Genomic DNA, 24279 nt, shown 5'->3' on the forward strand with positions numbered 1-24279 from the left:
TAGCATTTTCATCTGTAAGCGTAAAACGTCACTTTCATGTCCTAACAGTTTGTTGTTATGGTGTCTGTGAGTTGTTGACAGGGTAGATCTTTGTCCAGCAAAGAATTTTATTTGAGAACAGGATCGAAAAAGACATGACTGGATGCATTACAAGTTGCATTAATTCTTTCATTGCGATTTCAGCTTAACTGATCACATTGTCAACACGTTTGTGCCTTAAATAAAAACTTGCAGGCGGTGCTGAATGGTTTTCACATTATAACAATCATGCTAGTTCAAATTTTGAACAGGCATTTTTCTACTTTTGACTGTTTCTCATGATTGAGTTCTGTGTTTGTATTTCAGTACCCTGAGAGTACCCTTGAAATGGAGACTAAGCAAGTGATGATGACCAATGTTTCCTCCCTCCCCCTGTCAGTTGTGTTAAATGCCACTTATCCTTTTCAACTGTTGGTGGAGGATCCTCGCTGGGCTCCGGTCAACATCAAGTCTTCTCAATCGGTCAGTCTCGTTATCGAGAAATTTTTGCAGTGCTGCATGCCAGACTGATGCTAAAATTTCTGAGACGTTTTTGAGTCATTCTGGCATTTTTTCGAAAAGTTTATAACCCCTTGTTCTCCAATATGGTGGCCAGCATCTAATTCCTCTTTGTGGAATTTAAAATCGCATTTACTGAAAACGTGAGATTCATGTTTATGTTTTCTTGACAAAAAGGAGTCATAGATGAGAATAGTGCAAAATGATTTTTTTTTTTGGCCTTTGATGCTAACGCAGGGCTACTCCGGTTCGCATAGAAGCTGAAAATAGCGAGCGGCAAATGTCAGGAAAAAACGTGGTCACGTGTTGATTGTTACCCATGTTACATGTATATCGTACTTACAACTTAATGTTGATGTTTAACTGATGGTGTAGCTACCTCATCCATTATGGATGCCTCTATATAATTGTAATATTAGTGAATGCAGGACTGTCATACGTAGCAGGCAACTAAAGTGTTGATAGTTGGCTTACTTACAACAACGACAGACTTTAGGCCTGTTTAAACGGTTTCAACATTTGCTTCAACGTGCGTTCAACACTTTGTTGAACCAAATGTCGGGTCGTTTGAACAGGTCGTTCAACATTGTTGAAAGTGTAAAAAAAATGTTGAGAGCTTGTTTAAAGCGAGGTGAATCAAATTTAAATTTGTTTAAAACTTGATTCAACATCGACTCAACATTTCCTTTGCTCTCTAAAATGTTGAATGGCGTTCAAGACGTTTGAATACTCCATCCAACATTTGCCCAACATCCGTTCATCTTTTGTTGAATCAATGTTGATCTAATGTTGAAACCGTTTAAATGGGCCTTTAGGTCCAACGTATGTCCAGTTTATGACCAACTGCTTTCCTTATGGAGCTGGAATGCAAGCTCAGCAGACGTGACTCTATTCTTGCAGGAGATGTCGCTTGGTGTGGGTGAGAGTATTCCTGTCCTGATCCAGTTTGATCCTTCCTACAAAGATGACTTTGTGACCAGAACTGCTGAAAGTCAGTTGGAAGTATCGTTCAAGGAGCACCCTCAGAAGGTGAACAACATCTCCCTTTACTGTGAGAAATTGGGAAGCTTATTACGAAGGGCTTGGCCATACTCGCTATTTTTTTTTTTCACTTTCAAACAAGTTTTACTATGCGTTTCAATAGCATGGAAACCCTAAAGTTCAAAAACAATCAGCGGTTCTTTTTTGTGCTGTGATCAATGGACTTAGTGTAAAGCTCAAGAAAATTAATAAACAAGTTTGGCTAGCATTTGTGGCTTATAACTGGTGGATTGCACTCTATTTTGTTGCTTCCGAGTAAATCACTATTTTGGTCAGACAAAACAATTTACTCAACTTAGGTTGTTTTTACCTAAAATGAGATAGTCAGTGGTATTTAAGACAGTTTGGGATATTGTTGGACTTGAACTGCTTTTGGTTGGATAGATTGTTATATGCAGGACTGCTTCTGGTTATCAAAGGACCGTTTATTGTTGTCATCACAGTGACAATAAGGACCTTCAGACTCGAGTACGAGTACGACTTTTCAAATCTAGTTTACATGGTTTGGATAACCGCTTGTCACGCCAATCATGTTTCTAAGGTCTCCTTTTCTGTTGGTAAACAACGGGAAGGAAGGAAAGTTTGGGGATGTGACTGACTTGAAATTTGAAAGTCATACTCGTACGTAATCTCGTTCGGCTCTGATCTGAAGGTCCTTAATTGAGTACGAGTACGACTTTCAAATTTCAAACCAGACACATCCTAGGAGATTCTAAAAACAACACGGATTTGACAAGTGATTATCGAACTAGATTTAAAAAGTTGTACTTGTACTCAATCTCGTTCCTGAAGCTTGTTAAATTAACAATACCAAAACACTCATTTGGGATGGGCTTTGAAAATTTAGATTTCATGAACCCTCAACCTCATGATATTGTTTTTCCCTTTCAGGACTTCATTAATCTGAAGGGAGAAGTGTTCTTTCCTAACCTTACATTTGAGATGGAGAAGGTACATAATACGGTCTTCTTGAACGAATTGGAAGTAAAATTTTCACCAGAAATGAGAGCAGGAATTTTAGCTGTTTTGTATGGGTGGTTTAACATTGTGTTCTAAATCTGTTACTTGCTTCTAACTGGCCTCTTCATGTGCAACTGATCTGAAAGATTTCCAAAATGCATTCTAGCGAGTATAAGGGCAAGTAGCTGAAGATGTGACATTATTTTACATTACGTTTCTAGGACTCATCATTTGTACCACTTCTTCCATTACACAATATAGTGGTAGCTTGTTCGATAAAATGCTTCGTTAATGTTGCAGGTTGATTTCGGTTGCATACTGAATGACACGGAAGTGATGGAGATTGTGAAAGTCACTAACCACAGTCCCATGGACGTCAAGTATCAATGGAGCTTCATTGACTCTGCTATTCAGTTTGAAAACAAAGAGGAGGATGAAGGTTTGTTAAAGGGATTACCCCTTTCCACCACTGAATACTATTAGTTTCCCCTATTTCAGTGACAAAGCAGAAAACGAATATGCTTTCTGATTCATGATTATTAGACTTACGTAGGTCATTGATAAGTCTTGGATTTTTTCTAGGACGCAATGGACACATTTGAAAAATTCAATGGATATCCATCAAACTAAAGGGCAGAAAACAGATTTGAATCTGCAGGAGTTGCACAAGGAAAATTGGTTCTTTTAAAACTGTATTTCAGAACGAAAGCATTTCGTATGTATCTGTAACTCTGAAAACATGCTTACTACGACAACTGCTTTATTGTCTTGTGAGAAAACGAGGATCTGATCACAGGGAGGCCACACAAAGTAAGAGTCGAATGTGACTGTTGAGAATATCGAAAAATTTGTATTAATGGTGAAATAGTGCATCGATACGAACCTTTCGGTATTCCCATGCCTTTATACCTGTTTTTTGAAAACTACCAACGGTCACACCTTAGGCTAATTGTTTGTGTGGGTACCCTGTGATCTTGTGCGACTTGAAAAAGCTCCCTGGATACAGTCTCGTTATATTTTTCACATGACCACTTTCTCTCTCTCACAACTGCAATGTAGTGGTTGTTGGCGACCGTCTGTCTCTGGAGGGAATGGTCTGTGTGTCATGGGTTGGTCTGTAGCATACAATCTGAATGTATTATTATTTAACACATTGTAACAATGCCCAAAGATGGTCATGGTGAACTCAATATTCGTCGTCCGTACTCAACAGATATCCTGCGATATATGTAATTTCGTGTGTCTGGGAGAAAAATGGAAAAATAAAGATTATCTCAAGCTTTTCTGCAATAAAACTGTACTTTTTTTTTATCAATGTGGTGAATAATAAAACAATTATCCTGCTCAATCTTGTGGAATATCCCCTGATTTTAGCCAACTCGGCCTACGGCCTTGTCTGCTAATTATCAGGTGATATTCCATGTGATTTTGCGGGATAACTGTTAAGTATACTGACTCTATCTTGTACCTTGATGAATGTCTGTATGTAAAGGATACAAGAACCTAACCTTACTTTGGAACTTTTTTTTTGTAGGAATTGGCGTTGAGGTTGATGATGACAGCCAACCTGAAGAAGGCGGTGAGGATGCAGAAGAAGCTGACAACCTGGTGATTGAAGTACCTGATCGGGCGTCTCCGGGGTCACCTCAACAGCTTCCAGATGCTCCCTCCAGGTCATCATCACAAGGGAGCAGACCTTCCACAGCTGGCAAGCAAAGGGAAGAAGAAAGGGCCTCAGGCAATCAACTGCTGATGATGCCATGGGGACAAACTGAGATGCAAGTCAATATTGGAATTGATGAGGTTGGTATCGTTGTTTATTATACTTCCATAAGTGACATTAGAGCGCTTTCCATTTGTCTGATCTGTCCGGCCAGACTAGACCGGGCAGTTCATAAACGGAATGTACCAATTTGAAGAAGAAGTTTTGTCCTTGTCCTTAGCATTTCTTCAAATAGCGCGTACCATTTTCGGAGTAATTATTTTTCAAGATTTTGCAGCACCATCCCTTCAAAATGATGCATTCGATTTACAGACTGGCCGGCCAGTTCTGATTAGTGGAGAGCGCCCTTAAAAAATGTCTTCTCATCATTTTATTAGAGACTCTTGTAACAAATTTTCATAACATTAGATTTTGCGGAGGTTTCGGGGAGCTACCAGAAGTGTTTCTTTCTTCTTGACACATTTTGTTGTCATCAGGTTGTGCATTCTTTTGTCCATCTTGAAGAGCAAAATTGCGCTAATAGAAAGAACATAGGGTCAAAGGGTTCAAAGTTTGGAGTGTTTCACAGCACAATTATACTGATATACACAGATACGTTTTTGAGACCAAATGGCGGAGATCAAGCGTGAGTGATCTCTGAGAGGTATTTGCCTGAAGGTTTTTAAAGCAGAATAAAAATAAATCAACTTTGTTTAACGAGGGTGACACCTAACAGTCTTAACGACTGACAACTCTGTGGCTCTCAGATTCCAGATCGAATTGGAATTTGGAAATGTTGGTTTTTTGAGGAGAGAGGAAAACCGGAGTACCCGAAGAAAAACCTCTCGGACGAGAACTAACAACACCATGGCCAACTTATTTTTCAAAAATTTCAGGTTTTTGACATCCTGCCTCTGTACAGCACCTTGCATCCTCACGAGAGCCAGAAAATCCAGTTTACCTTTTATGGTCATGCCAACATTAGTTCCCAGGCTATAGCACGCTGCTCAGTTCACGGCGGGCCTGACTATGACATTGGGTTGGTGGGTCAGGCCTCCTTGGTGCAGTACTTCTTTGATCGACAATTTGTTGATTATGGTAAACAGGTAGGTCTTACCCTTAAACTTGCAAGAGTGGATAAACCATCAGTTATGTTAAGAATGTTCCAATTTCAGCTTGCAAACAATGAAAAGCAAACATGACAACGTGGTTATTCACTACTATTTTTATTACATCCGTATTCATGACCTAAGGTTGTCTCTAGTTGTTAACGGGCAAGTACTTTTTTTAGGCAATTTTCAAGGCTGTCATAGGTAAACTATGAAGGAAGGTTGTGTATAACCCTGATAGTGTTTGGCGTTTTGTTATTTTCTGGGGGATCAAGCTTATTGCCTTGTGCAACCATTTGAGGGTAAAGAGCAGCCCTTTACTGATATCAGAAGGGAAGGAACTTCGGGTTATGTATGAGAAATGACGTGAAAATAAGCCGCCAAACTTGAGATGGAAGATCTGAAGTGCTATTTAATAAATCGATGACAGTTTCCTATGGTCTATACTCTTATAGACCATTAAATGTTGAAAACTTGGCAGTTCCAGTTGTTTTTTGAACATATTGTGACGTCACTTCATAGCCTGTAAGAGTTTAGCATACCTCAGTGACCGACTATCGTGTAACGCGCAATCTGATTGGCTACACAGGTGCCGTCTATCGAGCGATAAACGGCAGTTTGTCAGAGCGCGCGCGATTTAGCATGCATCATTGCACATATGTATCAAAATTTATGAAATATAGAGATTTTTTTGCTTCATAGATCGATCACTGAGGTATGCTAAAACAATTAGACGGCTCGCTCTCGGTTTCTATCGCCCCTCGCCAACTATTAGCCGATAGAAACCTCGAGCTCGCCGTCTAGTTGTTGAATAGACCACACAAAACTGCCGTCGATTTTTTTTACAATAACACGGAAAAAATACGAGCGGAATTGGCTTTATTTTCCCTTAGCCTGCATAGCAGTCGTTTCCGTTTCCTTCAAGCCAAGCGGGGTAAGCGCGCGAGGGCATTGGGCAAAAAGGAGCAAAAAATGCCCTCGCGCGCTTGCCCCGCTTGGCTTGAAGGAAATGGAAACGACTGCTACGCAGGTTAATTCCGTGGACAAAGCGCGCGCGTTTCATCTGACGTAATTTTCATTGTCTGCACTCTATTTAAGAATTGGTTCATGCTTAGCGTGCGTATATGGAGTTATGGATGCACACAGGAAGTTTGGAGAGCACGAGAGAAGTGTAAGAGTTGCTTGAGGCGTAGCCGAGAGCAACTCTAGCTTCTTGAGTGCTATCCAAACTTCCCAAGTGCATCCATAACTCCATATACGCACAGCTAAAAGCATGAACCAATTCTTTTATAACATAGTGAAAATAAAGTAAACGATTCCTGGAAAACAGGTTTTGTTCCTGATAAATTACAAAATTCTCTGAAAGAAAAAAGGTGAAAGTGGTTTCTCATATCGATTTAATCTTAACGTTTCATTAACTTCGACAAGCCCTTATAAATATACATTTTTTTATGGTGTTGTCTCTATGTAAAAAGTTTTTTATAACATAGCGCGCACATGCTTCCTTCACCTGACTTGCACACGTCATCGGATGGACGCACGGCCGTGCGTATGTTGAGAAATGTACCATGATGACGCCAGTAGGAATTAGATTAGGATGGGCGCGCGCTATGTTATAATAGACACTAACTACGAGCCAATCAGCGCGCGAGAATTTAGACAGTTACTGTAAAAGAACACATGATTATTGTGTTTCCATCACCGCTGCTGCAGTAGTTATCATTTTTCTTCTTTCAGCTGTTTGATCAAGCAGCGGTTGCTGAGATTGTTCTTCACAACACTGGAAAAGTGGGCCTCAATTTTGTGGTCCTCAATGTGGACAGTGGAAATAAACCGCTCCCCGGAGCCCCTAACGTATCACCCATCCAAGGGTACATCAAGGCTCTCAGCCAACAAACTTTGACCATCAGGTATCTTCCTGGTGTTCCAGAGAAATTTGAGAAGACATTCCAGGTAAGACACCTCCAGTTAACTTACCGAGTATTCTCCAGAACTGAGATATTTTATATGCCTTTCATCCGGGAAATCTGAAGCGAAAGTAGGCGATAATCCTAAATTTTTAGCACACTTGAATGTTATTTCTACTTTTCAAACTGAAATGTAGAATTTGAACATTATTTCCAACAATTTAGGGTCAATTTGTTGTCAGAGTGGAGGTTCTCTTTAGCTCGTGAAGATCCTGTTTGTGTACAAGTTATTTCATGGAGTTCGCTTTTTCACCGTTCCTTCTCTTTTACTTGCTAGGTGCGAGTGGCTCACTTTGAGCCAGATAAAATCACCATATCAGGGGAGGGTGTGTTTCCTCGTGTCATCTTTGATCTCTCCCCTGACAAAGAAGATTTCAGATATGAGGAGTTGACCCGGCAAGCATTCGAGAACATTGGACGAGAAAAGTCCAATCTGTCAGAAAAGAATGTGGATTACCTGCCGCTTAGAGCTCTCGCTGATGTAAGTACATACTAGAGAGATTTAGTATCGCGTTTACGTCAAACGTGAGATTTGCGTTTATGTTTTCTTGAAAAAAATTAGTAAATAGATGAGAATAGTGCAAAACAATTCTGGCCTTTCAGGAAAACTACTCAATGTAACTCAGGATCTAAAATCAGCGAGCGGCAAATGAAGGATAAACATGGTTACGTCGTTATTTCTGCCCTTTGCCAAAGCAGATATCACGGGAATCTTGATGCTTTGATATTCGACTCTTTTTAATTCAGACCTAGTCTGCCCTGAATCCAGTTTTAATCACATTTGTAACCTGATCAAACGGGGATGCAAGTTGTTCTGCAGCTGTCGCAAAAACTTCACAAGCAAAGCAGAAAAATTGAAGGCTTTGACTTTCGACTACGTCAGTCCAAACTCTAAAGAACGATGCAATTTGCTTGCAAGTTGCTGCAGGAAGAAGCTTCTGAATGTAGTTCAGCAGTAACGAAGAATACGGTAGTGACAGTAATTTTTACAAAACTTCATCAACAAGAGCATATTACTAACGTTCTCTTGTTGATTGAGTTTTAACTGCTTTTTCAGCACATAATTACCACCGGTTTCCTTGGTGATCATTTGTAAAGCGTTTAATATGTTGTATCTTTCTCACTATCTGCTTTAGTCTGTTGGGGACCTCGGGGTGCAGATGGAAGTAGAGAGACTGTTAGTCAAACAGTTTGCTTTGGAACAAAGGGAGTTAACTAAGACCACCACCCTGATCCAGACCCCCAGCTCTCACAGAACCGCAACCAAGAAACAGCGACCCAAGTAAGTTTGGAATTATTTTCAGTTGTCGCTGTTGCACCTTTTGCTGTTCATTTACAGAAAATATTTATTCATTTGTGTCAATAGTTGTTTCATTAACGTGAATATACTTTGATTAACACCAAAATAAACTTCATTTGCACGAAAGAACCCTTCAAGAACGACATTTGCATATGTATTAATCAACAACAAACTATTGTTAATAAACAACACGAAGGATACATCTTTACTTAACAGGCCTTCGTGAATCCGACTTCCAGATATCGTGTTGATTTAGACTTCACGATGATCACACACGGTTGCTTTTTGTCTTTCTGCTTCAACCGTCCCGTTGTGTAAGCTAATAACGTTGATAAAACTAACCCACCGGATTTAAAAAGTTGTTCGTGTGTCAGTTTAGTGATGGATAATAATCTCTCCATCAAAACTACTGATACGCACGTGTTCAAACCAGTAGCTGTGCATCTAACATTGTCGCGAATGTTTGGTACATCAACAGAGTTGATAACTAAAGCTAAATTGGCCACCGTAAAGAGCACTCCAATCCCTTTACGGTGGCCAATTAACCTTTAGTTATCAACTCTGTTGATAAACCAAACATTCCTTTCCACCCCACCGACTCAGCGCCGCAGTTGCTTTGGAAACTAACCCCTTAACGTTGTCCTTAACATTATACCAGGGCTCAGTTGATTAGTTATTTGCTGGACTTTGGATACGTGGTGTATGGCACAGTGCGCTCCCATGTGGTTCGAGTAACCAACAACGGACACTTCCCAGCATCCTTCGCTCCTGACAAATCAGTACTATCGGGCAGCGGATTTGGAGTAGAGCTGGACCGAGTTCGTAACCTCCCTGGTGAGCCAGATAACGAAAGCGTCGAATTCATGGTGACCTTTGACCCGAGAGCAGCTGGTCTTCCCATGGGTCCGGTGGACATTCACGTGCCTTTTCACGTGCTAAGTGGTCCCTCATTCGGACTGAGGATCAAGGCGGTGGTGACCATGCCGGATATGACTGTGTCTACAGATTCGTTAGACTTTGGCGTGGTTGAATGCGGAAACTGTAAAGTGATGACTATCCAGTTGCATAACAACCAACAGGTCAGGTGTGACTGGTCATCAGAACCACCAGAGGAGAAAAAGAAGAAGGTAATTAAATGGGGCACCCTGCAGCTCTTAGAACGGTTCACAGGATTGACTGAAAAAACAATTATTATAGCAGAGAAATTAATAAACAACAGAAACAATGGTTCCTGGCCCTGAAACAGTACAGCTGTGTCATATACAGGTCGAACGAAATCAGAAGTTCGAAAGAGCTGCGTGTTGTCAGAATTAGATCGCATCAGCTCTGTGTTTGTATGTTCCACCCTTATTAATGTAAAGAGTGATTTGTGCAGTGCTACTTCCACTTATTATTCTTGTCCAAGACTTGTTGCATATACAAATCGTTATATTACAATCCCGATCGTTTGTAACATTGTTAAACATTGTGTGTCACTTTCAACAGTTTTCGCTGTTCCGTGTAAAAGTGCTCTGAGATTGAAAAAGATTAGAAAATTAAAATGGGCGCAGTAATGAAATGTGTCACAACAAAGAGCTCTTCCACTTGGAAGCTCTTACAATAAATTGTTTTAAAGTAGTTTCTGGTCGAATTCGACATTTTTTCACCTGTGCTCACATTGGTTTGTCTTTGTTCTGTAGTCGGACAAGATGATCCCGCTTCATCTGCGTAAAAAGCTGCGCACAGAGAAACCCAAACCTAAGTACTTTGAAGTCATGCCGCCTATCGGCTCACTGATGCCTGGTCAACGGATTAACGTACAAGTGAAATTTATGCCCACTGAAGAGGTGAGAAGTGTTTACAGGACATTTTGAACAGACTAACAACTTTACAGAAGATTTTGATATGTCCGTTAGAATTAAGGAAGCTCCATATACTCTTTCTGCTGAAATGGTTAGCTTGTCACGTTTTCAGCTTGTGGGGCAGAGCTTTCTGGTCTTCCCCACCTCCTATGACATTCGGTTACAGATGGTCTATCTTGCTGTTATTTTGTAAATCTGTGTATTGCGTGATGGGCCAATTCCTTTGCAGGACTGTAAATGTTTGAATAAAGGTCTAATCTTGTTATTCTTTTTCGGCCTTTTCATGTTTACGTAAAAGGTGATTTAGAATCGCGTTTACTTCAAACTGCAAATGTGAGATTCGCGTTTTGTGTTTCTTGAAAATACTATTACATAGATGACAATGGTGCAAAATAATTCTGGCCTTTGATGCTAACTCAAAACGACTCAATTTTACTGAGAAACTGAAAACAGCGAGCGGCAAATGAAGGATCAACATGGTCACGTGGTCATTTCTGCCTTTTGTCGTTTGCCGGAAACGTAATTCTAAATCTCTCCCGGTGTCCATCCTTTAAAGCACAAGCTTACTGTTTATTGTCCGCCATTTCATGTGACAGATCTCCTACAGTCAGCGCCTTGTTATTCGAATCGCCCAGAGTTCAAGCCGTCACGTGATCAGTGTGAGCGGCCAGGGGAATGAGCCTAAGTTAGAGTTCAGCTCTACTCTGATCGAATTTGGCCCAGTCCTTCCTCATTCAGCTGGGGACGAGAAGGAGGTGGTGGTGAGAAATCCATCGTCTTTTCCAGTGGAGATTTATTCTTTGGAGTTTGACAAGCAGTATTTGGAGGAGGAGAAGGTATTGTGTGAGCATTTATTGTTGCTGCGGGGTTGTGTTTTTATTAGGTTTTGAACGCCTCATTACAGATACCAAAGTGTAAAATAGTGTAAAATTATTGGCTTCTTAACGAAGAAAAAGTAGATGGGCTGACACTTTGGCCCACGGTGAAAGTCGGAACAGAAAATGGATCGAAGGGGGCGGAGCAGTTCTTGCCGCTTCTGGCCGTATTCATCGCTCACTAACGTGCAATTTAATGGCTAAAACCATGCTTGGTTTATTTGCAGATGCTTCGCATAATGAAGGGTTATGATGAATACAACACCATCCTGCTGCCGCCGCGTCAGCCAGGCGAGAAGCTCCCTCAGGAAGTGGTTGATTCTTTCAGTGAACAGCAGAGAAAGAGGGAAGCAGAAGAAAAAGAGAAAGCGGAGGCAGCCGCAGCGGCACAGGCGGAGAAGGTAGCGGAAGAAGGTGGAGAGGGTGCTGCTCCTCCTGTTATATCCACAGTGGCACCCTCTACCGCAGGGGAAGGTGCTAAGGCAGGCAGTGATGTTGGCGAGGGGGCCAAAGATGGTAAGGAGGATGGTGTTGAACTTGCTTCTTACGCAGACGTTCTTTGGCTCGTCACGTCACGCACTCCACACGAACGTGGGGAAGACTGTGTGACGTGACGAGCTGAAGAATGTCACGTCACGCACCCTTCCACACGATTGTGGAGAAGAGTGCGTGACGTGACGAGCGAAAGAACGTCTGCGTAGGGGGCTAGAATTGAACAGGATTGAGATGTATCACTGACTGAGCTTATGGCTTCCACATCCACTTCGGTCTCGTGTGGACGTCTCCACCCACCTTTGTCTTTGTTAAGTGCAATCCTTATTCATGTCATGCTCGCGTTTCTGGTGAAATGTCGTTTTTGATCAACACTGACATCTTTAGCTCCCCTTCGGATGGTGCATTCTGATGTAGAGGTATTTTTGCGTGGTTTATGATTATGCGGGAAGCAGATCATAGCAAGGGCTATTGAAATGGAAAAAGTAAATTTGGGGGTAAGGTAACCACGCAATTTGCAGAGACAATCTCCCTAAAGAGCTTTGAAATACATTGCAATGTATCACATTTGTTTTTCAAATTGTAGCTTGATTATCTTCGAAAAATGCGTGGTTACCCCCAGTTTTCATTTTGGAATTAGTGTTTGATAATATCTTCTTTTTTTTTTGCGTAGTCATAAACTGCGCAAAAATACCTTTGAAAAAGTATGCAGCATCATAAAGAAATAAGAGTTTCCCGGACCATCCCGAGATGCGCAGAGCGTATGCGCAGTAGCAAAAGGAGGGACTGTCCTTAAGATAATGTAATGAGAAACCAACAATAATAATGATATGAATATCTTCAAATGCACTCGACAAATGGCAGGAGACGATTAGGAACAGAGAATAACTTGCCATGGAGAATGGGCAATTCTTGTGTTTCAAAAGATTGCCCGGCAGCTCTATGAAAATGTTTGATGGTCATTCCATTTTTATTTATGTTTAACAAATTGCTTTGTGAAATGCTTTAGGGTTTTAAAAAGCCTTTATTTCATGTAGTGATTGATTAGTCTTTTCCATTTACTTTAGTTTATGCCGGCTCTCCTTCAAGACCTCTCATATTTTGTTATTGTTTTATCATTGCAGATAGCAGTAATATCGGTGTTGGTGATTTAGAGATCACGCCAGTGTCTGCCGCCATAGCTAGGTACCTGGGTATTGACCTGACTGCAGAGGGGAGGGCGGCGCGTAACAGGCGAGGTATTGCCCTGGTGCTGCACGGTGCTCCTCTGTCGGGTAAGACCGCCACTGCTGTGTCACTCGCCAAGATGTATGGAGCAGCCTTGCTGACCGTTGATGGAGTGGTCATAGAGGCGATCTCCAGTGGAAACACGTCTGCTGGTAAGGACTGCTGGGTCTGCTATTGAGGTTACGCCAAAGAGAAATAGAGGATATTACACGGCGGCGCAAAGATATGAGTTTTATTTTCGAGTGGTAAAAACAATATTTTACGAACGAGCACAGCGAGTGTGTAAAATGTTGAGAAATATAGAGAAAATAAAATCCGTATCTTTAAGCGACCGTGTTTGCGCAAACAACCGTGAAAAGTGGGAAATGACGTCATCAATGTCCTCACTAGTGAGGATATGGAAAAGGCGTCTCTCGGGCCCCGGATGTAGTTTCGTATGTATTTTACGAGTGGTGTATTTTCCAGTAATATGTCTATGTAATAAAACGTAATATCGACGTAGGTTTTATTGAGCAGGCGTGAGGTATAGATGTACTTGGTAAAGATTGTGACTGGTTCATGTCTGTGTCTACAAGTCGTAACCGTCTAAATCTAATAAATCATGTCTAATAAAGACAAATTTTAAAGACTTGAACAAAGAACACAACGAGGGCAAACTTGGTCAAGAAGATTTTTGTAACGTTTTCGAACGCCATTTGGAAAGATTGACATGTACGAGCGGTCCGCTTGAAGAGCAAGAAAATCAGATTGCACGATTCGATTCATGTTCATTTTGGCTAAGTGCTAAGCTGGACAACAACAGGTAGACATGATGATAGGTGTATGATTTTCATAGTTGAACAAGTATCATTTGTGAGCATTTGCTTCTCGTACCTATCTAAAGCTGTGGTTTTCGGATTATTTTAATTTGCACACTAGTTCACACCTTGTAATGTGTGTATTGGTTAACCCCTTTTAAAAGCCCTAACAGTGATCACCATAAAATTTCTCCTTGTAATATCGACGCTTATTCATGAGAATTAAGGTTATGGTCATCCAAGGTGAATTTTCTTGATGTTTTAATAACTTCTCCCTAGTACTTTTATAAGAAAAGTATGGGGACAAGACGGGAGAATTTGTTCTTTGATATTAAGAGTTACGTAAAGTGTAAAATGCCTCTTTGACTGACAAGTCCCCTCAATAATCACATATTCTTACTTGTTTTAAAAGCTCAAAGAGCCAAGGAGTTGTGTGCTTCAGCCGCCCGAGCAGCCAAAGAGGCCGAACAGACAGCTGAAATCCAAATAACCCAACCAACGGGAGGACTCAGTGTAGAGGCTGTCACTGCCCTGGGTGCTGCTAGTGGACCCGCGGCCTCCACTGCTGGCTCAGTCACTGGCGCACAATCCTTCCTGGGTAAGGACCGCAAGACCTCCACCATAGCTGGTGGTCCTCGTGGGGGAGGGATGGGGAAGAATATTCCTCAACTGCAGCAGTCGCCCCCCGGGACCCCTCCTCAGGCTGCACCGTTGGGCCGGAAGTTGAGTGTGAGTGCTAGCGTGGCTGGTGAAGATGGACTGTACAGCTGTGTCCTGCCGGAGGACCTTCTTGTTGAAATATTGGCTGAGAGAATGCAGGTGTGTTTCGTTTCTTATGTTGTAGGTAAGAATTACAGACGCGGTTTTAAATCGAGAGGTTTGTTATAGATCATGAAATACTTGTACAGCTTTTGAAACGTTCTAAAAAATTCCCAGACGCATGGCTTCGCTGCTCAACCTTTTCAGCGTTTATTTCGCAAACGCCTGTCCTTGGAATGCATTGGTACGTTTTAGTATCGCTAGAGCTTTCTGCATTTCTAGGAGGGAAACTGCATGTGTGATTGGGTTTAGAGGTATGCGAATATTAGGCCGAATCAGTGGATGCCTATTTTCTATGGTACGACACGCTGTGGCCGTTTAGGTAAACCCCTCCTTCTCATTGTGTTTCTGCCATTTATTTCATTACAAACCTAAACCAGTTGTTCAAAGAGCGGATAACTTTTTCCAGTGGATAAGTCACTATCCAGCGGTGCAATTGTACTCCAAACAACGCTGTTGACAAGTTTCCACACAATACTTAAAGACATACGCTTCTACTCTATACACAAATTATGAGGCTATAGGGAAATTCTTGCACACATTTATTTGCCGCATAGCGACCTATCCAGTAGATATGATTATCCGATCTTTGAACAACCGGTTCCTGTGGTGTATATTTGGCGAGAAAGTAACGAAGATTTGTTTGTGAAGTATTTTACATAAGTAAGTGAAGATATGGACTGCACGTTACCAATGACAAGAAAATAATGTACACCTTTGTATTTATGTTAGCTGAGTGACTGTCAGAGAGGGATTGTTGTGGATGGCCTGGAGTCGCTGTTCAGTCCGAGTATGATGGCTACAGCTAATGCTATCCTGCGAGCCTTTAATAACCGCAAGTACATTTTCTTTGTGACCCTGATGCTGGATCAAGCCAAGCTGAAGGCTGTGGAGGAAAAGAAGAAAGAGGAACAAGGTGAGAATTTAATCCGCGATCGTAGGAATATGTAGTGTGTTTGGATAGGTCCTCTGGATAAAAGAAAAATGCGACGTTCAGAGCTCTCATTGAGCTTTGGAGAAGCCCGCTCCACAAGGAAAACAGCCGTTCATATAAACAAAGGGAAGTCTCCAAAACTTGTTGTCTCTTCCGACTTCGGACTTCCGTCTTCGGAGTTACGACTCCGGACTTCTGTCTTCGGATTTTTTTCTTCGGTAACCCGGCTATCTTCGCTATAATGAATAAGTGAATGACCATCGCAGTTATGTACGCAACTTAAGTTGTTGCGAAAAGAAAGCCTGAAAAAAATTCAGGCTTGAACGGGATTCGAACCCATGACCTAGCTCTGCGATGCCGGTGCAGTGCTCTACCAACTGAGATATCAAGCCAACTGGGAGCTGGTCTCATTGTGAGGTGATGGAATTGGAGTATATGAAATGCTGTAGTTCCTGGCGATAATAGCCAGCTACTAATATAAGCGCTGCCGTTCCTGTAATACTGCCTTTGTTAGTCTACCATACTTGCGCAGTATGAAGCCGTTATTTGCGAATAACAGCTTCGCAGTAGTGAAGTTTTTAAACAAAGAGAGCTTTTTCACAGTTCTTATTTGCTTAACGCTACACAGATAAGCCGTTAAGTGAAAAAAGCTGTCTTTGAATGTAACGATATGGCATGAAACAAGTTATACAAACGAGAAGTCGAAAACAGATCCAATTGTGTTAACAGGTGAAACACCCAAACAAACAAAGCAACCACAACTACAGCAACTTGCTAGGTGGTTATGAACTTCATTAATTTTTTCAAGCGCGCACATTCAAGGCTTTGCTATCCTCGTTTGGTTTTAGATTAAATTTTGTTGTACTTCAAGCAGTCCTGATTATCCTGTGAATTAGTTCGTTGTCTGGAAGGAAAAAAAGGATGGGAACAGCTGTGAATGCTTACATGACTCGTGTGGAAGCCATTCTCGCAATCATCGGCGCCAGTTTTTTGCCATCTTCGAGTAATTCTGCTGCAAAGAGAAAAAGACACTGTTGCCGTCAAAGACTCGAGTCATTAATGATTTACTCTCTACATAGAGGTTCTTTTGGTTCTTTTTGATGGTTTTCTCGTAATAATTCTTCTCAGCCAAACTTGAAAAACAAAAGGAAGAGGAAGAGAAGCGTCGGCTTGAGGAGATGTCTGAAGACGAATACGATGCTCTGACGGAGGAGGAGAAGGCTGAGGTGGACAAGAAACACTTGGAACAGAAAAAAGAGAGGCGTAAACGAGAACTCGAGAGGCAGGAGAAGGAGAAGAAAGAGAAGGAGCTGCAAGCTTTGATGGAAGAAAAGAGGCTTGAGGAAGAACGGTGAGTTATGATTTAAAGCATTTGAGGAAGGTTTTCAGTAACCGCCATGAGCAGTTTTGTGCTCAATTTGTTTTGCAGTTGATTTCTCTGTAATTGATTGAAAAAAAGATGCGACTGCTCTAACCAGTTAAATTAAAGTAAACAAGTTCTTCAACCGATAATAGCGATAATAACAGGACGGCCGATGTGATGGGACGGCAAATTGTGCTTGTGTGACCAACGCGACTCTAGATTGTAACATTCCTATCGCTCGTGGTTTTCAGGTTGTCACAGATGTGAGAACACCAGTTTTAGTCGAAAATCGCCTAAAAATGTGAAAGTACTAAGATGTCATGTTGGTCACACAACGATATTTCACCGTCCCCTTCCCTCAGCCGTCCTGTTGCGTAAGCTCACTAATGACTGGGAAAAAAACGTGACTTTGTTACGCTCGTACTGGTTGCTTGTTTTCCCACGCTTGGCAGCTGTCGCATGTTTTCCCGCGCCAGGCACTGGTGGCGTGTTTTCCCGCGCTTGGCAGCGGTTGCATGGTTTCCCGTGCTTGGCATCGGCTGCATGTTTTTCCACGTTTGAAACCACTTGCTTCATTTGCATTGGTGTGCATTGGGTTATTATTTATTGTTTGTTTACTTGGCCAGAAGTAATTTCTCACGTTTTCGGTTTGCAATAGCCGTTAGAAAAACCCTCTTTTTTGTAGTTTTTTTTCTATTTTTCTAATGTTTTCGCTGCTGGCTCTATGTCATTTTATTTCCCCAGTGGCAATCAAAAAGGTAAACGTCGTGGTACTCAACAAGCTGGTGGACCTGGTGCCAAGAAAGGTCACGACCCCAAAGAAAAGAAGCCAGAGAAGAGTAGCGACAAACTGACTCCAAGCCGCACCACAGGATTGGCGTCACAAGCACAGCCTTTTGACACACGAACCGGTGCACCATCGGTGATCTCGGAACGCTCCGACAGCAGCGACGTTACCGACGAGAAGAAACGACTAAGCATCGCCAAAGTACAGAAGCATCGCCAGTCGTCCGCCATAATGCATCCACCAATGTTGATACCACAAGTGGAGGAGAACAAACAGCCGACAGAGGAGGAGGAGAGAGAAAAAGAACTGGCGAAAAAGTAAGAGTAGTGATGAAGTTAAGCTGAGTTTCTTTCCACTTATGTCCAGAAATGCACCTAACCCTGATTTTGGGTACTTTATGTATAAGACAGACCTTTTTATCATTTTCATATGACTTCATGCTTGACAGAATTATTTGTGTTTTAGTTAAGAATTTAGGGTAGGAGGCACTTTATGATGTCTATCATACAGTTCATGCATCTCATTGGCGCGCATTTCTGGACATATCTTTTTCAAGACTACAGGGACCGCTTGTTAAGTCATATATATTTATGTGGTTAGCGTGTCGGACGCTCGGCCTGAAAATATTTGGTTCAATTGCTGGTCTCTGTCGTTGGATTTACTTAGACAGGAAACTTTGTTCTGTATGATTTCTGTCTACCGAGATGGGTACATTTTAGCTGGCAAACTCAGTTTCAGGGGAACCTAACAGATGCAAGCGATAACCCTGCTGCACCCCTGCACAGTAGTAATGCTACCAGTGACTTTATGTTATAGAATGTAGAGCTGAACGTTTGATTAATCGGAACGAGAATCATGGCTTTCTTTCTTTGTGATTGTTTATGGGCAGAATGCTGTATAGAGTCTGACGTTTAGTCAAATGAAAACACCCAACAAACTCTCTGTCTTTTGACAGGTTCAATACATTCGAGACCAGTCTTCGAGATATCGACAACTTGTTACAAAACTGGGATCGGACTACCGGCAATGTGGCCCGTCCAGATACACCAAAATCGGAAAACTTTGACGAGACTATCCCTGTTCCTGGATCAACCAGACGAGCTCGAGATAAGAAGGACAAAGAGAAAGAACTCCGAGAAAGAGAGAAGGAGAGAGAGAAAGAGAAAGCGAAAGAGGTTGGTGATCAATTAGTAGTATTAAAACAGTCAATCTGGCAGTTAGACTGTAGCGCAGGGGTTTCTTAGCAGCGCGCTACCACTGTATGGACACTAAATATATTGTGTCAAGACGGTTCATAGTGCTCAAATTTAGCCTGCGTTGGTCGAGTTAAATGGCTGTGTTTGTCGCGTTGTCATCTCGAGGCGCGTATTATCTGCAGAGCGAATAATTATAAAGGACTTTTCTCTTTGGTGGCGCGAAAAATCTTAACGAACTCCCGTTAAACATTGCAAATGCCGAAAGCATACAGACTTTATGCCGCTGAGCAAGACATTTTTGATGTTTCCATGTAATTTTATTATATTTTAGGCTTCTTAAATGATGTAATTTTGATTCTTCATGTAAGTAATTTCTGAGATGTAGGTCCCCTATGGATATCAGCCTCTGAGCTGAATGGGCCACCCTGTTGAAATAAAGTTTTTACTTTTACTTTTACTTACTTTTTCCTCGCGTTTCGCTGCTCATATTATGAACTAATATGTACGGTGTTCCACCTTCAGATCTCGGACTCTCCAATGTCAGCAGTCAGCGGTGATCACGATGATGACGAAGATGGCAGTAAAAAAGACGGGGTCGGGGTGCCTCAGCTTATTGTCGACACAGGAAACCCAACAGAGTCACAGGCTGAACAAACTCTGGCTAAAGGAATTTTACCAAGTGTTGAGGAGGTTAGGAAATGTGCATTTTGTGTATACACAAAGGACGGTTTTAGTTTTGATTATGGTTGCTATTTGACTGAATTGGACTGTCGAGGGAGATAGCGTGCACATAAACGGCAGCTTACTTTGAAATTGAAATTGCTGTTTATTCAAACTTGTTCGAACACATTTTCGCTCTGGCGGCGATTTTACTGAGAACTGACTTGTTAACAAGCTGCCTTGATTGGGAAATGGGAAATTTGCATCATTAGTCTGCATCTTTGTTTTGTGTCGTTCTCAGTTGAAAGAATGTCACTGGTTGGTTTTTTCAGCCGAAGAAAAGTGCGGCTTGTGTGCCTTATATTGTCGATTGTTTTTCTTTCGCTCATGCTGCCAACATTTCTTCTCATTTCGTGAAAAGACGTTAATTGCAGTCGAGAAAAAAAGTAGCTGCCATCTTTTACTCCCAAATTCATTTCTGATTCTTTTGTCAAATCTGAAATAGTAGAGGCTCTGAAAATTACCAAATTATATGATTATGACACCGCAAGATAACGTTTTTGTCCACAGTTGCAGGCTCAACCAGTCTGAAATTTTGTATTCTGGCGTATAACGGTTCTTTCCCCTTACTAGAGAACTTAAGCAAAAGCGACGGCAACGGCAACGGCAACGAAAACGTCACTTGAAAATATAACTTCGCGTTACTTCTATTACTTCGCGATTATTCCAATTGATTCACCCTCTACAATGTGGCCGAAGTATCCTGGATCTAAATTGATAGGAACGGCGTTCAAGTAAGGAAGGATAATGACAAATTCACCGTCGTGCGTTCACGTTCTCCACAAAACCTTGAGTTTGGTCATTTCGCGTTGTTGTTTTGCTGATGACGGCAAAGAAATGTACCAAATTGTAAAACGCACGTGCAGAGCGATTGTTTTTGCTCATAAAAGCTATTGTTTTGTGGCGTTCTCGTTGCCGTTGCCGTCGTCGTCGCCTGAGCCCCTTACTAACATTGTAATCATATCGCATTGCAGGTTATGGATGGTCTTGGTTTGGGCCCTCACGGTCCCCCTATTCCGCCCCCGGCCACGTTTGCTGTAGTGCCGTACCCCGTACGGAGGCGCCCTCCTCTAGGGGTGGATCCCCCTTCTCATTATGTGTTTGTAGCATCGGGGCCGGACGATCCTAACGCCCCGCAGGAAGACAAGAGCAAAGAGGCTGAACCAGAAGTGGAAAAGACACCAGAGAAACCACCGGTTAGTGCTATTTATCAATTGGGGGTTTTTCTTTGTGTAATGAGCCTTCTTATCTCTTATGAGAAACCTCTCAATACCGGAGCATTGAAGTAGTAGCTTTTGTGCAGCACTAAATTACTGTGGTGCTGTTTTTTTTCTTTTTGCTGTATAAATTGGTTCTATCTTTTACGTATGTCTTGCATTTAAGTTAAAGTTTCTGTGAAGCACTCCCCCTGCGGTGTTTATTATGCCAAAAAAGGTGGTTTGGCTCTGTGGATGAAACCTGTAAAGTGCGACCATTAAGATGAAATCCAGTGATTGTGGGCGGCGTTCCTATTGTGCTGTTGGTAGGGATATTTAGATTTGTGTACGTGACCAAGATTGAGTACGACTACAAGTTTTCGAACTACTGTAGATATGAAAAGTCATACTCGTACTCAAATCTAGAGATCTCTATTGTTGGTGAAACCATAAACAACAAAAAACCTATTTGTGTTCTTCTGGAGCGTTGCGCATTGCATTGTCCTCAACAATTTAAGAAAAATAGCAAAACGGAATAGGAACCTTTCATTTTCGTAACAAATCAGTGAACAAGATGTTAATGTTATCCCATAGGAGCATGGGCGCAAAGGTCGTAAAGACAAAGAAGACCGCGAAGGAGGTACAAAGTCCAGGAAGGAGAGAGGGAGCTCTGCGAGAAAGAGCAAGGCAGCTCATGGGGCCCCCTCTCCTCCCCCCAGCATCACCCCTGCAGAGGAGGAGAAAGGGTAAAGTTTTGCAGTTTGACAGTTGATTACCATAAAATTCCAGGCTAAATGTCTTTCAAATTTTTAGTGGCCTTTTTTTCTGGGAGGGGTTATTATTGGAGAGAAGTTATGTTTCAAATCTTTGTTTCTAACAAAATCAGCTTCAAACACGAAGTTAACAGCATAAAACCTACTAACCCTACCATTCCATGAGCTTATATCCAGAGGGCTTGTGAGCGCAAGGATGTTAGCGTCTTACAATTTGTGGGTAGTGTGAGTGGGGGGCTTACATTCGGAATTTTCAGTGATACAAATGTTTTGTTGTGACTAATCATAGTGACTTTGTGACATTTCACCTTTAATTTCGATGCAACTCGCCGACATTATTTAATGCAGACTGTAAAGAAGAAGTTCTTACTAATGCTGTGTGTGTAATATTGTATTCCATTGGGACCGTCCACTAGATTAGCCTCTGTTCTATGGGTGATCTCAACTCACCCCCTATGTAAATGTTGCTATCTTAAGCTTTGTTCTTTATATGTTTATTTTTTATCTGTATCCTCTGTAAAGTTGAGCTGAGTTAATTATCTGATCTGATTATCTGATCTCTTTTCAAAGGAAATGTGAAAATAAAGTTGTTGTTGTTTGTTTGTTGTTTCAACGCAGTGACGGAGCTCTAGCGCCCAGTACTCCTCAGCTGATCAACCACCGTTGGACGATTCCCGCCAATGATTCTGTCACGTTGCGCATTCGTTTCCGGTCTGAGGAACTTGGTCAGTTCGACCAGACTCTGAATTTTGAGATCATGGGCACGCGCCGTCGTTATCAGCTGTTTTGCCGCGGTGTCTGTGCTTTTCCAGCCATAAGTCGCGAGCCTCGCGTGGTGTTTCCGCATCGCCGAAAGTACCGCAAGGCGGAAGAGATCGTTCAGAAGAAATATGTTCTGAGTAATGAGACCTTTGAATTTGGACCTTTGCTTTGCGGTAAGTTGATTCCATGGCTCGATAACTTTAAGGTACATTTCAGAGATAACTAAGATAGACGGCTGTGCAAGCCAACTATAACGCTTTAACCCCTAATTTCAAAGAACGAATTCTCCTATCTTGTCCCCATTTTTGTGTCTACGGCTTCTAGAGAAGCGTAGACACTATGTCATCGGGTTGAGTGAAAGAGTGAAAGAGTGTAAGAGTGTAAATGCCACAGGAATCCCAAATGGAATCCTATCGAAAGCCGACGGTAATCCTCGACTGACCGAGTTCTAAGCGATTGTACTTCCGGATCAGGACAATGGCGACAATACGGTAAATGATGTTTTCCGATGTTGATTTGCTTTTTACAAATAGTTTAAGTGATGATTTGAACCAGAATGCTGTAACTTCTGTAATTTTCATCGCAAACGCGCCCGAAATTACTGCGAATGATCGCTTAAATTTGAACAAACACGGACTGTCTTCAAATTTTACATGCGTGTTTGCACGCACGCAAAAAAAAAAAACTGAAAGTTTTGGCCTCTAATAGCAAATGCATCGTTTATTTCAATAAAATGTTTTGCTGGAAAAGCTTTTTGTTGATTTTTGTGTCTTTGTCAATTCATATATGCGTTTGAGAAGCGACAGATGCGTAATCTAGCAAGGACAATTTGCTTAAGCGGGTTGAAATTTGATATACCAAAGGTCTTCATCAACATGCCGTGAATTTTAGCAATTTTTGCGTTCAAGTGTGTTTTTCGGCAAATGATTAATAGTAACGATATTATTTTACGTCAGAAAACATTTGTTTAATCATTCCAGTTTAATATGCAGTTAATTTTGGAAGCCAACGATATTTATTTATCTGCTGCGCATTTTAAACCGCTCTAGGAAAAAGTTAATTTATGCGAAACCTATGGAAACACGACAGGAGTCAAAGGGTTAAAGAATGATACTTGCCATTCATAAGTTCAGTATATGCATTTTATGCCTACGTTTCAGATTAGAACTTTGCTTTCAGTACTTTATGTTTAGAACTTTGCTGCTTTGCTTTCAGTACAAAGTTGTGGTTCACGTTGTAAGATTATGTAATATATTGTTTATGTTAGAATAAAGTTACAGTTCTCTTCATACAAAATGTTTGTGGTAAACGATACCAGCTTAATCTCAATCTCACCAGTATTCTGTACAACATTTTTACAGCCATTTTTTTTATCTCTATCCTATTTCCACTCCTCCCTCTTCGTTTTCATTTCAGTCTTATTTCCCTTTTCTTCAATTCTTTTATATCACATTTCTTTACCAGTACTGCAGTAGACACATGCAGTCTGAGACTGCCTATTTTTATTTTTATACTTTTCTTATTAAAAGTACTGGGAAGATGGTTATTAAAATATCAAGAAAATTCATCTGGGGTGGTCATATCCTTAATTCTCATGACCTCAGGGGTTGAAAAAGCACTGATATTACAAGGAGAAATTTGATGCTGATCAGTTAATGGGTTAAAGACACATCTGCCCTAGCTTTAAACGGTTTTACAAAACCGGTTTGTGATCATCTTTCAATAAAAATACTGCCCATAAGTTTACCGTACGGTGAACAGTACTTTTTCTCCTCTCAATTTTCCCTTGCCAAATATTTTTTTCACATGAAAGTAAATATTAGTCAGGACAGTGGACTGTGTAATTTCAATCTGTCAAAGGAAACAAGAAAATTGTTCGAC

At 41.4% G+C, this 24279-nt stretch overlaps 1 protein-coding gene across 1 annotated transcript in view; it reads left to right on the plus strand.

The window, feature by feature from the left end:
- Positions 1-24279, plus strand: part of LOC146473539 (hydrocephalus-inducing protein homolog) — a 70715-nt gene that overhangs the window by 20125 nt on the left and 26311 nt on the right. The window contains exons 26-48 of the mRNA XM_085118207.1: positions 346-501; positions 1438-1566; positions 2470-2529; positions 2839-2977; positions 4073-4341; positions 5137-5346; positions 7087-7302; positions 7594-7797; positions 8453-8598; positions 9275-9743; positions 10296-10442; positions 11054-11293; positions 11560-11848; positions 12949-13203; positions 14261-14667; positions 15400-15583; positions 16730-16952; positions 17709-18068; positions 18707-18926; positions 19470-19637; positions 20642-20863; positions 21458-21609; positions 22255-22571. Coding sequence (XP_084974333.1) covers positions 346-501; positions 1438-1566; positions 2470-2529; positions 2839-2977; positions 4073-4341; positions 5137-5346; positions 7087-7302; positions 7594-7797; positions 8453-8598; positions 9275-9743; positions 10296-10442; positions 11054-11293; positions 11560-11848; positions 12949-13203; positions 14261-14667; positions 15400-15583; positions 16730-16952; positions 17709-18068; positions 18707-18926; positions 19470-19637; positions 20642-20863; positions 21458-21609; positions 22255-22571 — 5182 coding nt within the window. The remainder of the gene's footprint in view (positions 1-345; positions 502-1437; positions 1567-2469; positions 2530-2838; positions 2978-4072; positions 4342-5136; positions 5347-7086; positions 7303-7593; positions 7798-8452; positions 8599-9274; positions 9744-10295; positions 10443-11053; positions 11294-11559; positions 11849-12948; positions 13204-14260; positions 14668-15399; positions 15584-16729; positions 16953-17708; positions 18069-18706; positions 18927-19469; positions 19638-20641; positions 20864-21457; positions 21610-22254; positions 22572-24279) is intronic.

This window comes from Pavona decussata, unplaced genomic scaffold (genome assembly GCF_977016875.1).
Source record: "Pavona decussata unplaced genomic scaffold, jaPavDecu1.1 SCAFFOLD_93, whole genome shotgun sequence".
NCBI lineage: Eukaryota > Metazoa > Cnidaria > Anthozoa > Scleractinia > Agariciidae > Pavona > Pavona decussata.